This window comes from Tachypleus tridentatus, chromosome 11 (genome assembly GCF_004210375.1).
Source record: "Tachypleus tridentatus isolate NWPU-2018 chromosome 11, ASM421037v1, whole genome shotgun sequence".
NCBI lineage: Eukaryota > Metazoa > Arthropoda > Merostomata > Xiphosura > Limulidae > Tachypleus > Tachypleus tridentatus.
Genome location: NC_134835.1, coordinates 41,204,287 through 41,223,532, shown reverse-complemented (window position 1 = coordinate 41,223,532; position 19,246 = coordinate 41,204,287). Strand labels below are relative to the sequence as shown.

General features: G+C 33.8%; 1 protein-coding gene across 2 annotated transcripts in view; it reads left to right on the top strand.

Annotated features, from left to right (window-relative positions):
* Positions 1 to 19,246, top strand: part of LOC143232011 (ATP-binding cassette sub-family A member 7-like) — a 64,224-nt gene that overhangs the window by 36,665 nt on the left and 8,313 nt on the right. For both annotated transcript variants that reach the window (XM_076466978.1, XM_076466977.1), the window contains exons 2-4: positions 5,381 to 5,542; positions 10,051 to 10,144; positions 15,611 to 15,740. In XM_076466978.1, the coding sequence (XP_076323093.1) occupies positions 5,486 to 5,542; positions 10,051 to 10,144; positions 15,611 to 15,740 (281 nt within the window). In that variant the 5' untranslated portion in view covers positions 5,381 to 5,485. The remainder of the gene's footprint in view (positions 1 to 5,380; positions 5,543 to 10,050; positions 10,145 to 15,610; positions 15,741 to 19,246) is intronic.

Sequence of the window (19,246 nt, the reverse complement as noted above, 5' to 3'; positions counted from 1 at the left end):
TTGCAAGTCCATAAACTTACCACTTAACCAGTGGAGGACAAAATGGCCACTTGAGTGAATTCTAGATGAAATTTTCAATTTTATCATAGTTTTGAATCAATGCGTTTATAGTTTTGTGTTAAAAACTTTTCCCAAAGTTTGGGAATACCTTACATGTCTGTAAACACAATTACAAACTGAAAGCTCCGAAAGTTTGCCTTCAGTATTTATGTACACACTTAAATTTTGTTTGAGAAAGTTCTACTAACACTTAATCTTTTTGAAAACTTTCAAGATCCATACTTAGGGAATACTAACTTTAGGATACAGGAATTGCTTATCACCACAGTGGCCTGTTTGTTTTTCGTCTGTTAATATTTTATCTCCCTTTCCTTTTTTGGATTTTGTTATTAGTAGGCTTTACCTAGCATAAAGTAATTTTGAATGTAAGACGTTGTAAGATTGAAACCCCATATCTTTTTCTAATGTTTATATTGTATCTCGTTAGTTATTGTTTTATCTCATTCGTGAGGCTTAGAAATAAGGATAAATCTGACAGACGGTGTATTCTAACCACTGTGTGTCCGAATTCTGTGTGTGTGTGTGTATACTACTTCTAATGACCGTTACAACAATTTTAATTTCACTTCTTTTATTTTTCTGTCCTTTACGCTTGGCATTTATATTTCTTCACAGTTTAAAATGATAGTTAGATTTTCAAGAGAAACGTACTTCCAAAATGTTCTAGTTCTCCTGAGTACATTTTCTCAAATATGATAAGAAGGCTTCATTAATTAGTATGCTATGAACTTGCAGTGTAAATTAAAAAAAAATGTTTTGAAAAAAGTTTGTTTAATCCCAAAAACTTTACTAGAATGGAAATAAATATTTTACAAGTCATGAAGTTTATGATTAATCGTATTGAAGAATCATCAAACGAAGAATCTGCTACACCTAAAACAGTTAATAAAAAAAGAATAGTTTTCCGAGCTGAATTAAAATTGAGTATGCTTAACATGAAAACAACGAGATATCTAATTATCTTACAGAAACTGTGTTTTAATTCTGTTTTTACTTTCATACTGAGTAGCTGTATTATGTTTTAAATATCTGGTACACTTAAGAAAACGTTTTCTTTGTGTGAAATTAGAATTAACGTAATAAAGAAGTTTGAGCAATAAATATTGACGATAGGCCTGTTTACTAACCTGTAAACTATAACTGAAACCTTAAAATATTTTATGAGGAAATTCGTTGAGGACTAATATTCTATATTTTATATTATGGAAATAAAGTGTCTGTAGGTTAAATACCAAGATGTTCGTATTTGTTTTAATCATACACAAGTTTACAAATATATGACTGGGACCGTGCGACTTGCGCTATAAATGGAATTTTGTTATAAACTGATATTCACGAGACGTAACTTATAATAAAAGATTAAGCTGGATATGTATAGGTCAATAATTTAAAACTCAGTTTTGGTGTATAGTATCTTAGTGTATTTTGAAGTTTTGGTAAAAATGTTTCATTGTGTGTGCTACTGAAGTTTGAGATTTTACTTACTTGTACTAAAGATAGTACATTACTGTATGGTGAGAAGTAAGTCTCATATTAAAAAAAACACAACAGAACATTGATTTTACACCTGTGTTAGTTTTGAAGCATTTTAACGGGAGATATTTAAGATAATAATTAGACATTAGCATACAATGAAATTATCACATATTTCATATACTTAAGTAGATATTAAAGGTAGAAAAGATAATATTTTGATTCGTTAGGATTGCCTCCACATAATCTAAACGTAAGGAACTCATTAAGATCTGTCCAACGTAAACTTACAATAACAACAAATGCTGCAAGGACCGTATTAGTATGTGTGTGTGTGTGTGTGTGGACAGTATTGTACATATTACACTTATCTTTGTCGATACGTGTCCAAGAAACTTTGGTTCTCAAAGATTTTTGAAAAATGGTGTTTTATTCTATAATAGCGATTAAGCACATTTATTATGTAACAAAATGATTTACTATGGAGTGTTAACGAATGTTAAAATTAAAGTTAGTGAAACATGTTAAAATCCTACGGACAGTAAGATTGTTGTTAAAATAACAGCTTTGACATAATTAAATCTAGGCATTGATGATGTAATCACACGTGAGAGTAGAATGCCCCCTTACAAAACTCTTGTAACATAAAACTATAACGTGCAAAATGAAATATTTTGCCAAGTTTTGGATATCGTAAAGGTGAACAAATGAAACAATAAATTTCAAGTACTGCATCATATTTAAAATAGCTTCATTTTTCAGGATGATTTACATATAAATGGTCAAGAAATATAAATAAATATGGAACTAATGAATTAGTTTTACGTACACTGTGTAAAATGCCACACTGAGACATGGTGATATACTTCTTTGAACTATGACATGTGTCCGGTTCTCAGGGCGGCCTAGCAACGCCTCCTCTCTGATGACATCTCTACTCTTTCTCACCTAAGATTGACACACGTGTAGCGCTCTGGTGGTAATACAGACTGTATCCGGAATAACTACTTTTACACACTGTAGTAGTCCAGGAAGTCAGGTGTATTTTTGCTCTGATTTAAATACAAAATAGTCTTGTCCTTTATGTTTTAGTGGCTTCAAAATAACCACTAACTTTTGTATCATTACATAAAAGTAAAGCTACGTGTAATAGTTTTATCATTTGCAGTTAAAATAAACATACTGTTTAGTTTCATTATGTTGTATTAAGGACAGTTTGGTTATTTCCACAAGTATCGTGTTGAGAACATAAACAAAGAGCACTCCAAGGTCAGAACATGTGTGCTTTTTGTATGTTTGCTTACTTTAAAATGTAAAGATAATTTTAATTTGATCGTTGAATAGGCACAAGCGGCTTTAGACATGTGCAAACTAGGGAACAACTTTAGGTACACAAGTATTAAGGAGTGGGGCACTCAGGTGACCCACCTTAGTTCATACCTGCATCCTCAAATCCCTGATTTTTAATTTTATCCTTGTACGTACTTGAAGAGAGAGAAATGTGGGTGAATTATTTAGATATACGACAAAACAAGTACTAGTAGGGCATGAGCATTGTAAAATTGTGGTCGCAAGGTTGATGTGAAATTCCCGCCCAAAATCTCCTAGGGCTAAAATTGAGTAAAAAAAAAACTCAGAATTTTGTAAACTTATTGATACCCTCGAAATAAATTATCAAAGCTAATACTTCGAATGTTGACGGATAAGAAAGTTACTTTTTTCAATCTATACATATATTGTAAAATAATGGATTAACAGTTTATTAGTATTATTTTAATATATTCATACACCTTCCGATATATAAGCCCGGCATGACCAGGTGGGCTAAAGCGTTCGACTCGTAATCTGAAGGTCTCTGGTTAGAATCCCGTCGCACCAAACATTCTCGCCCTTTCAGCCGTGGGGGCGTTATAATGTGACTGTCAATCCCACTATTCGTTGGTAAAAAAGTAGCCCAAGAGTTGACGGTGGGTGGTGATGACTAGCTGCCTTCCCTCTAGTCTTACACTGCTAAATTAGGTACGGATAAGCTCAGATAGCCCTCGTGTAGCTTTGTGCGAAATTAAAAACAAAAAAAAAAACACTATCGGATAATTTAAGAAGAAAGGGGAAAAAGATTATATTAATACAAGCGTTCCACATCTTTGCTTAGAATTTCTTCGTGTGTTTTAATCTATTATCTAAAACAGTATTCTGTTTAGATATACATAGTAATAAAAATGATTGTGTATATGTTGAGTCACATTGTCTTGCTGTATTATTCAAAACCTCAGTTACGGTCTTACTGAAATAAGAGATGAAAAACGAGGATAGGTCTTATAAAGAAACTGGGTTCTAGGTCAACCATTCACGTGTTTGGAGTTATACTTGGTAGGGTAGGGGTCCAACCGTCAGAAGTTCGTGCGTAAGGAGCCGTTCAGGTTATCGAATAGAATGGTCAGTCAAGAGTAGATGTATACAACAGTTAAGACAGTTTCTGTAACATGCTTTTAACATCTAGCCGTGAATTCTTGTGTCGGAAACCATTATCCGATACAAAAGATAAAGGATAAGTGTGTTTTCTAACCACAATTTCGTGACAAGTATGGTATTCACTATAGGTTAACTTTATGTAGTTTAGTAAACATAAAAACAAAACATCAATTAAAGGTTTGAAGATGGCTTGGTAATAGAGAAATCTTTATTATTATGTTATCATTCAAACTTTAATTTCTGAAAAGTGGGTTTCTCGTCATCAAATTTGAAAACGCTAATTAATTTTTTTTTACACTCGGCCCGACATGGCCAGGTGGGTTAAGGCGTTCGAATCGTAATCCGAGGGTCGCGGGTTCGAGTCCCCGTCACACCAAACATGTTCGCCTTTTCAGCCGTGGGGGCGTTATAATGTGACGGTCAATCCCACTATTCGTTGTTAAAAGAATAGCCCAAGAGTTGGCGGGGGGTGGTGAGGACTAGCTGCCTTCCCTCTATAAACTGCTAAATTAAGGACGGCTAGCACAGATAACCCTTGTGTAGCTTTGCGTGAAATTAAAAAAACAAACAAACTTTCGCACTCTTAAACAGAAGATTGAATTTCTATAGCATGCGTCCAGGTGGCACCAAATACTTCTTTAACAGTTATGATTTTAGCGCATAGGTACACGATGAACCCACTACACTGTATCCACCACGGGAAATTGAACTCTGAAATTTAATGTTGTATGTTCGTTGGCCTTCCAAGGGACACGTAAACTAAGACAGCACTCTGAAACAAACATATCCTTGTGCGATTTAGATTTCGCAAATCCACTTCTTCCATTTATTACATTACACGAGCTCCCAGTAGCACAGCAATATTTCTGTGGACTCACAACGCTAGAATTCGGGTTTCGATACTCGTGGTGGGAAGAGCACAGATAGCTCATTGTGTTGCTTTGTGCTTAAATTTAATTATTACATTATAGATAAAGTTAGAATAATGGGATGACTAGCATTTACTGAAAGACTGTTTGCTAGAAGGACAGAAATACCTTAACTTATGAAATACTTATTATAATATTGAATGTAGAGTAAACGAAGCGAGTGGTATAAACCTCAAACGTGTTTAAAACTATAATATACTTGTGCCAAGGCACATACTAGACTTGATGCGTTTGTGTTCCTGTCTCTGAGCCAAAGAACTTTTATATATCATAAATATGTAACTATAATGGCAGTTTAATTTACTGACCGCTTGACAATTATTTAAACTGGTTTCTGAAGTATATTTCTAGGCTAAACACCCATACTGATTGTCGTTTGATCGAGTTTTGTTTATCTGATTTACTAGTGTATTGTTTCTAATACTAAGAATTAACCTGCATTTCAGGGAACTGCTGTTAGAAGCGAAGAATTTCAGCCCCCAAACTAGGGGGCTTTGCTATAGACCCAAGTACACCAGGTGCCAACAGCTCAGTTAACTTGGATCGGCGTCATGGGACAACTGCGTTTACTTCTTCAGAAACACTTTGTACTCCAAACCCGTCAACCGGTACGTTCATACGTATTTTAATATATGAGCATGTTTGTCCCAGTTATTGTTAGTCAAAACTTTCTTACCTTGTTTTTTAGTTACTTACTGAAATAGGTTGCATGCTCAGATTATTATACAATTGAAGTCCACATCCGCTAGGTGTCAGTTCAATGTTTATCAAATTTTATCACCTGACACATTTAATGATTTGTTGTCTTAATTATTTTTAAAAATAATTCATTAAATCTAGTAGATAACAAACTTTCTATATTTTAATTTGTAATTTCAAAATAATTGGATGTTTTTGATTTATGTAAATTGAATCATAATACCCGTCTAGTTTACAACGTTCAGACCAAAACTACTTGCGTCGTATGCTGTTTGTTTAAAGTTTGGTGACATCATGGTCCACTAGTTTATCCAGGTTCTTGTTTGCAGCCTCATTTTATAATTTGTATGATTATAAAGAAGGCCTGTATATCTTGCGTTTCACGTACATACACACACATGTTTAAAAAACCAGTAAAAGTCAGTAAATTTAGAGACGGCTTGAATGGGTAACAAAAATTTATTGCTAGCTTAACATAGTAACAAATGTACAACGTTTCAACGGGATTTTGTCATATTTTTAGTGAAATTGTCTTATAAAAGTGTCTCTAAACTTTATCATTAGTCTCAAAGTTAGTAAACGTTATATTTTCTGTAGTATCATTGACAGGAATCTATTCTTGATGTATTCGTACAAATAATCTGATTAGAACTTTGTTTGTTGGATTAAGTTATTCACGGATTCATTAACTATTTTATTTTCTGCATTTTTTATTGTGTTGTTGTTATAGTATTTTTATTCATGTATAGATAAGATATAAACCTGAATTTTGGTATTATAAGACCACGGATTTAGGCCCGGCATGGCCAGGTGGTTAAGGCACTCGAGTTGTAATCCGAGAGGCGCGGGTTCGAATCCCCGTCACACCAAACATGCTTACCTTTTCAGCCGTGGGGGCGTTATACTGTTATGATCAATCCCACTATTCGTGGGAAAAGAGTAGCCCAAGAGCTGGCGGTGGGTGATGATGACTAGCTGCCTTCAATCTAGTCTTACACTGCTAAATTAGGGACGGCTAGCGTAGATAGCCCTCGTGTAGCTTTGCGCGAACTTCAATCCAAACCACGGATTTGCCGCTGTGAACTTTGTTATTGTCATGAGTTCATATTTTACTGTTAGTCATGTTTACGTAATGTGTCAAAAGTTAATCATTTGTATTAATTCACATAATGCTTATTTATGGACAGTGAATATTTTTTGAATATGTGATCATGTTTTATTTAATGTTTATTGATACAAAGATGTATGATTAGTCTCCTTGTGCTCCTCACTCTAGTCACCTTGCAGAGTTAAACTATTTTGTACAAAATCAGATATGATTCGTTAATCTGATTACTAATTGCAAGAGTTACATAAGCCTTTGAAATCCTGGAAAGTCATGAACAATGATATTTATTACTCCTGAAATAAAAGAACAGTTCTTCTTAGGCTATGGTCCTTAAAATTTCATGAACTTTCACGTGAACTAATTGGTTTTGTTAAAAACGTAATAAATAATTTGATTACCGGCAACGAGGTTGCCAATATGTTGGGTCAATCATTGTGAATCTCGTGCCTCCCGAAACCCAAGAGGCTAAGACTGTTATAATTTTCTGTATATAACAATAATAATTGAATTAAAAGCACCAAAAACTTAATGTTGTCTCTTATAAAACTTATATTTTAGCTTACTTAGCCCTACGTGAATTATCTAGGCATATTTCGCTATCGTTGTATTAGTCAAGTGTCGATTATGTAAGTGTTCCGTTAGAGATGTTAATTAATCTTAATCGTCATAAGGTGTAACTAAAATAAATTACTCATCAGGCTGGTCTGTTTAACTGGTTTTAATATGATTAAATGAAAGATTCTGGGGGAGAGTCAGTATTCAAAAGAACGTTCAATTATAAGTTACGTCACAAGAAACTGTCAGCAACGTCTTATTTACTTTCTAGGGTTTATATATATATATATATATATATAATATAGAGGAACAAGTTACTGAATTGTGACATATTTCCCATTAGGCTAGTGGTCTAAGTATGATAAATAAAACCCAAGTTTAACAACATTCATGATCGCAGTTTTTTGGGTTTTTTTTTTGAAGGAGGACGAGTTACAAAACAACCCCATATGTCTTTTGGCACCAAAAAAACAACAACCAAGGTGACACATTCATTTAGCTAAGTAAACATAAAATGGGTTTCTTTAAAAGTCACGAATGACTTGTGAGAACTAATCTTAAATCTAATCAATGAACCCAAGAATTACGAAAGTTTTGTGTTTGTAAAGAATCTTATTTCTGTAGAAGAGAGCAAAAATAAAAAGTGAATTACGACGATAAGCGATCGGTGTAAGTGACCATTTTGGATATTATATAATTTTCTACTTCGTTGATGTTCAGTGGAGTTGCACAATATTTAAATATCCATCAGCGTGTTTTAATGTAACATCGTGTTTTTATTGAAATAAAAACCTTTATCCCCGACAGAAGTAAGTAAAAACTTTTAATAAAAAAATCTAGTAAGCTCATAGTTTTACAAGCTGAATGGTCAAAGCGCTATACAGCAGTATATGTAGTTTTTATTTATTTATTTTTGCTTTCAGTTTTTAGGAAGAAAAAAATGTATGCGCAAGGGGGCGTTGCTACCTTCCATTGCGCTAGTACTAATAGCAGTGACTCATTCTGAGCCATGTTCTTGTGCAAGTAAAAGGAACAGTACAACCGACCTTAATGTTCTAGTCACGGTATATATAATATTGCTTTACATATCACTTCCAAGTCGTAAAATGAAAAAAATAAAAATGAAAAAACTACCTTGAAGACTGAGAAAAACAAAAAACGATAAGATTACATTCAACGTGGCTCTATTGCATCATTGTTCACGAAAATTTGATAGTAAAATCTATCTCATGAAGTCAAAGAAAATGTATAATTCAAAATTTTTGTGTTTGAAAAGAATGATGTTTCTTATTTATTGACGTGGCGATGGTTGTTAAGTGAAATCCGTAATAAATCTGTTTGTTCACTGAAGTAAAAATATTTTATTTTTATGGTAATTTTTTAATAAAAATAATCAAATAGCGAGTGTTAATATTCGTTTCGCTTATGATGGTAACGATACAAAAAAATGAAGCCTATATGTATAATACCAACTGTGTGTTTAAAGATGTTGTAAATTGATATCTGATTTATACCAAACAAATTGTCAATAGCTTAAACGTTTCGGTCTTTTGTTACTGGCCCATCTTTAGTTTCTTTCTCTCCATTATCCTGATAATGTGCTACTTGTCTTACAGTTCGTTCTGCAGAAATTTTGAGGCGAAAATAGTTGTTTAATGTATTCGTCTTATCAGGCTATTACCAGAATGAAATAGCAGTATTAATAATAAAGCATATTAAGTGTTTTATATATGTATATATAGTGCAGGAATATTTACAAATGGTGAAAAATCTGGTCAGACGTACAGGAACTGAAAAGAAACAAATTAAATAATAATTCTGACAAACGTGATGTTTGAAAGCACTTTTACAGAGTACTGTGTGTGATTATATTTTATTAATAAAATAGGCCTGAGAAGTTATGTGGCGTTATCGCTTTTCTGAAATTTTGTCGTACTAATGGAAACAGAATACATACACTGTAAAATAATCGCCTGTGGAATATGTGTGTATAATTCGAAGATTGCCCAATTTTAGAGAAACACTGCAGTTGTCTAGTTGATGATTGTTCATCACAGCGGAAGTGTGAATAGTTTCTCAATCAACTAACAGAACCACACACAACATTATTGCATTTGAAGAAAGGGGTGATTAAAAACTGTTTAAAAGCATTGGTGAAATGAAGTGGACTCCATGTCTTCATGATTCTCAAAAAACATACCTATATGATTAATTATTAGAAAGGAAAAGAAATCAAAACAGGACATGCATTTATAGAAGGCTATATAATTGTCGTAAGTTTCATGAAAGTTGTTACACTGAAAAGCACGCACTTATTGTTGGGTGAACGTTCCAAAATACTCATTTCATCATCATTGATGTTTGAATAAGAGGCTGATAGCATAAATATAAGTTACTACAAATGCAATTTCTTTAGTAGCTCTAATCTTCTTAAATTGCACTTCAAAATCTTAAGAATCCCAATTTTCTCCAAAAATTCGTAATTGTTTAAAGAATTCAAGTCGCTTCGCTTCCCTAATCAGCTGTAGCTGTTTACTGATTATAATGTATTTAGAGATTCGGTGTCTACGGGTAGAATTATTTTGTATTATTCAAAAAATCTTGTATACAATCCTGTATATTGTGGTACAATAAAGATACTAAATCGACCGCAAATATTTGACGAATCTCTGTTAGTGATATATCATGTGATATTTGGTAAATATACATATATATATAACATATTTTCACTCGATTATCTTTTTCATTTTGTAGGTAATATTGGCTTTGCAGTTGCTTTGGCCTGTGGCTATCTTTCTGATTGTTCTGGCAATTCGACATGCTGTTCCTCCTGTTGATCAAACTACGTGTAAGTATACCATTATATTTTAATCAAACCCAACACAACTACATTGGTTATTTACATTTTAGAGTTATAGTTGAAACTGTCATCACTATGTGCGTGATTATTTGTAAATATTAGCTTCTGTTAAAGTTATATTATTTTATATTATTGTTATCACGCTTTTATTTTTACAATAATCAGTTTTAGTTATACTTAATTATACTAAAATTGTATCATACTAGGAGTACAATAACTACGTTTTCTGAGCTAGTGGTGGTTTTTATTTGTATTAATTATTTTTGTATAATAGTGTGCAACTATACACTCCTACTCTTTGTTTACAAAACACTGTTGCTATTGGTTATTACTTACTATTATTGTTACAGAAATGTAGTAACTCTATAGTTATGACGAAAAATGCTGAGTCCCTTTTTATATGTATAGTGTGCATTGTTCATGTGAATTTCTATTAAATCTGCTGCTACAATATAAATGATAAACATAAGTCGACAAATGCCAATTTTGAGTAAAACCTGTTTATTGGCTACTCGCTGAATAGCTGAATGTGCTCTGTACATTTTATATGCATACAATTCTTATTTCCAAAATCGGGGGGGTAGTAGTTGCTTAAAAGTAGTAGGTGGTTAAAGCACTCGACTCGTAATTCGAGGGTCCCGGGTTCGAATCCCTGTCACACCACACATGCTTGCCCTTTCAACCGTGGGGGCGTTATAATGGTACGGTCAATCCCACTATTTGTTGGTAAAAGAGTAGTCCAAGAGTTGGCGGTGGGTGGTGATGGCTAGCTGCTAGTCTTAAACTACTAAATTAGGGACAGTTAGCGCAGATAGCCCTTATGCGAAACTCAAAAATAAACAAACAAAAAATTTTGTGTATTTAGTACCACTTTATCACCCCCTGCTAGTACAGCGGTAAGTCTACGAATTTACAACGCCAAAATCATGGGTTCGATTCCCCTCGGTGGGCTCAGCAGAGGGCCCGATGTGGCTTTGCTATAAAAAAAAAAAACACCACTTTATCACTGGATAAACGAGCGTCGTGACTAACCGTCATAAGGCAGAGGACACCATGTGCTTAGTACATAACTTGCTGTAATCGGATTTTAATATTAATTGTAGTTATTGTTTTTATGAGAACTATTTCTTTTGTTAAATACATCGATAAGATATTCTGTTTAATTATTCAAATAATCACTAAAAGTTCTCAAATCCCGTTAGGTCAAATTCAAAAGTACCAGTCAGAGTTCAGATCACGATTACTTAACTGTTTTAATTTATTATTATATAAACTCTTCAACAGTAGGTAAGAGCAGTAGTCTAATGTTACTACAGAAATATCGATTTGTGTGATATTCTAGGTAGCCTAAGGTATATATTGTTCAAGAACGAAAGGTCCTCCTGTAGTTTCACAGACTTCCAACGTCAAAGCCGGGGTTCGATTCCCCGTATTGGACAAAGCTCAAATTCCCAATTCCTTGGCTTTGAGTTAAAATCAAAACAAACAAGAATATATAATTGAGTTTTTTTTTCATCAAAAAAGAAGGTAAACAAGTTTTATATATGAAGTAGTTGATGATAAACAAACCAACAATGAGAGAGAGAGTTTTGCTTTATCAATAGAATGTAAATAACAAATTATGTAAGGTGGTTCCGCTCAAGAGTAACCTGTCTTTGTGAAACCACCTCTTCAATTCGTGACAAAAATTTAACCTGCTTTCGTTTTCAATATTATAATAGATCTAAGAAAAACATTTTAAAACAAGGTATCACCCATGTTAACAGGTACTAACTTGGGATTGCCTTTCAAAGATACAATAATCAGGCAGAAGTCAGTGCCCCACCCAGTAACATTTGCGTTTCATTTAGGCTGTCACTTGACGAGATGAAAGTTCATTATTGTAATGAAAAGCTTGCTTAGGGTGAAGTGCACGACTCCTCAAATATGAGGCCTATTTCTACAGACTATGTAGAACAAGAAGGGTCGGGTATTGTATATTAATTTAGAACAGGTGTTTACGGTACAGTAATCTTAATTTATGCAAACAAGAAGCACAAATGCTGTGCTTCAACACATCACTAATAGTTTTGTTACTAACAAGTGTTACGTTTTATTATTTATCTCGGACGACTCTCCGATGTATTTTGTTACGTACGTTAGGTATTACGACTTCAAGTAGCCGGAAAATTTAATTTGAATTTAAAAGTTAATTGAATGCTGATATGTATCAAATTTATTATGTTTGCCACAATAATGGTTTATATACAATAATTTTACAAACTTACGTAGAATACTAGGTCTTCTCTCTGGTCTGGAACTGAATCTTTTATCGACGGTTGACGGAGAGCGAACTAATTCTATGTTGATACACCGGTACACTAGCTAGCTCTATTCTTGGCTGACCTAATGTAGTTTTCAAGCTCACTTTTCACCGAGAAACATATCTGATGTCTTCGAAGAAATACTACCGTTCAAAGTTAATTCCTTGAAGTTGAACGGTATATAATGTACCAATTCTGTAAACGCATCTGGTCAGATAACTGTATGTAGTTTTCCGATTAATAAGCGTTTATCACAATTATAGCTTTCTAATTTTATAGTATACTGAGAGTAAGGACCGAACAATATTATTCGGCCTCCCCTGATAATGCTTATTATGCTTTGCCAATTAAAACAATCTGTAATAATAAATATGACCATTTATCGGTGGGTCATTCCATGATTTCGACAACATTCTCAAAGTGTTAAAAGTATTTGTCAATACTAATGTCTTTATCACTCAAAAACCATGAATGTTCCTGTTATTATAAAAGTACGAAAATTATTTATGTTGTAATAACAGTACGTTAGACGTATTAACTAATTTTTAGTTATGATGCGATGGCTGCCTTCAGACGAATTTCCCAAAAATTCGGCTGGAAATCTTTTGTATTTTACGCACACACATATTGTTGATTCTTACGATCGAGAATCTTTTGCAAGTTTATAGAACAGGCGGGACTCTTTTACCAACGAATAGTGGGATTGATCGTCATATTATAATGCCCCCACGGTTGAAAGGGTAGGCATGTTTGGTGTGACGGAGATGCGGACCCGCAAACCCCAGATTACGAGTTTCACGCCTTAATTCACTTGGCCATGCCGGGCCCCAAGCAAGGTGTACCTATTACCTGTGTGTATGTTACAGTGCCGTATGATCATATTTGTTGTGAAACAATGCATTATTTCGCCTTGCAGTCTGTGCTTTTACGTTAACTTCATAAACTATCCGTCTGATTGTATCTCAAGACGGCTAGTATGAGCATTAAAACTTTTATTCGAATAAAATGGCTGCCTTCAGACGAATTTCCCAAAAATTCGGCTGGAAATCTTTTGTGTTTTACGCACACACATATTGTTGATTCTTACGATCGAGAATTTTATTCGAATAAAAGTTTTAATATCTATACCAACCATCTTGAGATACATTTTTACTTCAAGTAGGTTCTCGTCATCACGAATTACCCGTCTGATTCATTCCAGTTTAGTTAACACCATCTGTTGTTTTATGGTTTAGTATGAATATGTGGTAATACCACGATAAGACACTCATTATTCACTGAATAAGTGTCGATGTGTTTGTGAATTGTTCATAAGGAAAAGTAAATACAGTTATCTTGTTTAAAGAATATATGGAAATTGTTCATCACTAAATCTTGATTGATAATGTCATAGTAATTAAAACTAAAAGCTGAGTTCCACATTTACAGTTTAGTAATGTAATTTAAGGTACGTAAAGTTTGCTGTTCAAGTTAATATAAGGAACACTTACACCCCTACATTTATATATCTTACGTTGTTATTGTTCAGTTAAACGACACATTTCACATATTGTTGTAAGCCACGTACATTTACAGCTTTTACTAACTGCGAAGTTCCTTTAAAGAAGTTTTTAGGTTTTCAGAATTTTAGAAATACAGAAGTATTTTCGCCTTCAGGCCAGGTGGCTAAGGCACTCGACTCGTAATCTGATGGTCGCGGGTTCGAATCCCCGAGAAACTAAACATGATCGCCCTTTCAGTCGTGGGAGCGTTATAATGTGCGATTAATTCCACTATTCGTTGGTGAAAGAGTAGCCGAAGAGTTGGTGGTGGGTGGTGATGACTAGCTGCCTTCCCTCTAGTCTTACACTGCTAAATTAGGGACGGATAGCGCAGATAGCCCTCGAGTAGCTTTGCGCGAAATTCAAAACAAACCAAAGCAATTTTCACCTTTTACATATATAATTTTAATAATGATCGTATGAGAAGAACCACATTTCTTGTGTATTACATAAACGGACGTTGCCTTCCGCTGCCGTTGTGTAATATTTTTACAAGTTCATAAAATATGTATGTATTTTTCAGTGATGTAAACTAGTCATGCGTTACTATACGTTTAAGCACCTTGTTACAAAAATCTGTGTTAGTTGTTCCTCAAACATGTAGTTCAACTTAGCAGTGTGTTCAGTTAGAGTAAAAACAAAGTGATGGTGTAATGACTAAACATGATGATTGTGATACTAGTTTATTTCCGTAATAAGTTGTGATAAACATTTGTTTCAAGAAATGAGCTTAACATATTTCAGTTGTCGTTTTGCAACTAAATAATATTACCCATTTTGTCATGTAATTTAAATGTATATGAATTTGTGCATACAATTTTATTTTATGAAATTATAAAAGTACGAACGAAAATTACTTGTGTTGTTATAACAGTACGTTAAAGGTATTAAAATTTGTCAAGAGATCTTAATTGTGCCTATAAAACCGAGTTAACTGACATGCCATTTAATAGGTACAAAATAACCCCCTCCATATCTTGAACGCATTTTGGGGACCCCCTTAACAATGTACAATAGAAGAGCCTTAGTATTCCCAAAAAAACTTTAGAGGGTAAAAAATAGGACAGTGTTAAAAAAAAAAAAAAGAGGGAAAACACAACAGCACGCACAACGTTCGCTCTGCTTGATGGATGTCAAGGAAAGCCGGGGGAAAAGTCGTGCCGCTACTGAATATATATATGTCCATCTCTCCCATTTTAATCATCGTGATGTATAGGTACGTGAAGAATTATTTTGAGATATCTCTGAATTCCATATCTATGAAAGAACTTTAATAAAAGTGCTATAACCGGTTGAAGCACTGCATTAAATGAACAACTTAACATCACTTCTGTAAATTTATAAGAAAAAGAAGTATATAAAACTAATAAAAACTGTTATTACAGTAAAATGTATTCATTCTCAGTGTTTAGAGCTCTTTATTTGTAACCTAAATAAATTTTCTGCAGGTTCGTTCCTTTGAACAAGATACATTTTGATTGGTAAATCAAATCATTCGATAACATTCTCTTTATTCAACGTTGTAAAGTTTCTACGTGCTTAGTTACTTTTTGTGAGGTAATAAAATACATAGAAAAGATATATAACAGTACTGTTTATCTCATCAACAGGTTACTACAATGCTCGTGCCTTACCCAGTGCTGGTCCCCTTCCGTTTCTTCAGTCACTTATTTGTAATGTTGACAATGACTGCCTTAATCACTCGTCGTATGAAGAAATTCCAAGTTACCCACAAGCGAGGTAAAAACATTTAATTTAGAAACATGAAAAAAAACCGCACAGATTGTTCAATAATTAGCATATTTAATTGTGTTTGATCAGACTTCAACCTACGAGAGTTGTAGAATAAAAATAAAGAATATTTATTGTTGTTTCTCCTAAATGCACAGTGTGCCCTAAATGTTAAGAACATGTTAAACCATTCTCACATTATAAACTTAAGTCAAAGTGGAATGGTAATGATGGAAAAGTAGTCTTACTTTGGAAAGACTTTGTCAACACCCAAATAAGATTTTGCGAGTTTCTCTTCGTTTTTCTAAGTGGGAGATTGTATGTTAAAAGAATGCCAAGTGTTATACATGAACTTGGTCTAGCGGATTTTCTTTTGTTCGAAGTTACCAACAAATCATGACAATTTCTACATGGTTGACAGACGATTTGGTTTTTAAATAAATACTGATTTCTTATTTATTTCAAACCAAATAAACACACACACGTGCGTTCGCTTAGATTTTGAAAATCATTTTACCGATTAATTTGTTTGATTATTGTCAGAGGAGTCGGAAGCAAATTATTTACATTGGTGTGGAACAGGAAAACACAATAAAATATCTTTCATTTGACATGAAGAAAAGACCAGAAAATTAACTTTTAAACTTTTTATTATTTAGGGGATAGACACCAGTACTACTGAACATAAAATTTAGTACTCTGGACCTGAAATGACTTGGTGTTTAGGGCACTTGAATAGCAATCTGCAGATTGCAATTTCGAATTCCGTCACCGAATATGCTCGCCTTCTTATCCATGGGAGTGTTGTAAAGCTACGGCCAATCCCACTGTATGTCAGTTAAAAATAGTCTAAGAGTTGGTTGCAGTTAAGTGTTGACTAACTGCCTTCCCTCTAGTTTATCAATTTAGAATTAGGACATGTAGCACAGATAGTCCTAGAGCAGCTACAAACGGAACTCAACAAACAAACAATCCTACTTCACTGCTGATAGTCTATTATATTTCTAAAATAAACGTTTCACTGTGCATGTTTGCTGTCTTTTTACCGCTTGTAATATGAGAAGTGATAGACACGTCTAAAATAAACTTTAATGTGATACAAAATTACAATCACCTGAAGGCTAATTGTTACACACCAGTTAAAATGCATCAAACTAAGGAAAATATTTTCGACATATACTTTTACATATAAGTATTAAACGTATGTTTGAGTTTATACAGTTTCGGCCCATAAAATTCATAGGCGCCTATGAAATATTTGGCATGCGTTGAGTTCACATATCAACCACATTAGCAACAACCAGCTACAACATCATCTCGTGGGTTAGAACTATTGTAATAGTGACAATAATTGACCGCTAACTGATATTAGCAGGACATATCACTGTTCAGAAATAAACTTTGGCAAAAAACTTTACATGTCAGTGTTATTCGCAGGGTAAATGGTTCATCTGTTACTGTGCCCACGAAAGTCAAATTTCATTCAGCGCTGTATTTCTTTTAGGCTTTTCATGCGATGCACAAAATTTGATATTCAAAATTGAATGTAAACAGCTATGTTATAATAGAACTCGCGGTATTTCATTACTGAACCAGGTAGAAAAATCGTACTTTGAACTCGAAGGACGTATATCACAAGGCAAAAAAGTTGCACAATGTAATGGTATTGGCAAATAGAAGTGATGCATTATGGAATAGACATATCCATGAACCAGTGATTGAGAATCATCCCGACTACTATTAGGAAAGTTACTTTTCGCCTTTTATATTTCAAAAAGTAAGGCTAGCAACTAAGGTTTCCATTAATCGACTTTATCCTTTTGGAATGAAAAATAATTAACGTAAGGAAATTTAAACGTAATCCTTATCTCATGATAAAAAGATGTTTCAAAATTAGTTCTTTCAATATGAAGTTGTTTTTTAAAGCAATTAGTGGCCTTCAAGAAAATTAGACTTTGTGACAAACCACATGTGAAGAGAAATATTTAAATTCAATCCTAGATATTACAAAACAAAAACAAACAAACAAACGGGTTTTGAAAGCAGGTTTCATTGAAAAATGTCTTTTTGCAATAAATAATGAATTTCCAGTCGTGTTTTAAAACCACGCCTACTATTATCCTCGAATGACAAAACCAGAACAGAGTCAGTCTTTTTTTTTCTTTGCAATACATTGACTTAAATCGTAACCATTAGACAATGAAATGTAACATACAATGGGACAAATCGTTATATTTTGTAAAGGTATTCAAATTAAATGTGTAATTAAGCTTCAGTGCAATATTCAGAGGTTTTTCGGTAGATGTAAAATGTGATTACCATCATGAAATGATTGACGTCAAAAGTTACGTGTAAGTAACGCAGTCAGATCCTAGTACTAGTTATAACTTATTATTAAAGCCGGAGACCAATATTACGTGAAAACAAGTACTCGTACATTTGCTGGTAAGAAATGTTAAATACAGTAAAATCATATAAGCTGTGATGTGATGCTGTTGATTATCTTTTCTTTGTTTTTAAGTGAAATGTGTCACGTGACCTATATGTGAGTCAGGAATAAGGCTATATTATCTCACTAGGTTGTTTACAAATGGGTTATAATTAATAAGACGTGACTCATAATTTCGCCCAACTTTTAGGGAGCTTACAGTGAGAGTAAGAGTCGAGAGACTAACGCATATAACACAACATATTTATCATATACATTAATGAAGGTCACTCCTCGAGGTGAGGCCCGGCATGGCCAGGTGGTTAAGGTACTCGACTCGTAATCCGAGGGTCGCGGATTGGAATCCCCGTCACATCAAACATTCTCGCCCTTTCAGCCGTGGGGGCGTTATAATATGACGGTCAATCCCACTATTCGTTGGTAAAAAAGTTGGCGGTGGGTGGTAATGACTAGCTGCCTTCCCTCTAGTCTTACCCAGCAAAATTAGAGACAGTTAGCGCAGATAGCCCTCGTGTAGCTTTGTGCAAAATTCCAAACAAACTTTTCGAGGTATCTCTTGACCTAACATCGTGAGATAATGTCTTTGACTTTCTTGCACAAAGTATATAGCATTGAGGCTATATTATCTATGGGCGGACCAGGTGTTACGTCAAAAAAAATGACAAAGAACAAAAGAGTTAATATAATAGCAACGTAACGAATTTTTGAATACTTTTTATGTGAAGCTGTACATACCAGAATAACTTGTATAAAAAAATGCTATAAGGTAGAAAACGCATGGTACTCTTATATACAGCTATTTTAAGATACAATTCTTAAAATAGTCTCGTATTTCCTTCGATAGCAAGCATATTTTCCATCTATGATGGAAATAATTCAGTATTTTATTTTTGCTCTGTCAAGCGAATACCACAACCACTTCTAACAGGTTTCTGATTGTAATTCTTCACTATAGATTTTACTACATCAAAACTGTCAGTCTGTACAAAAACCTTTTAGCTTGTAACTCACGTAGAGTAACCGACGTAATACAGCGCTTGTCGAAAGGCCTTGAACCTGATCTTAG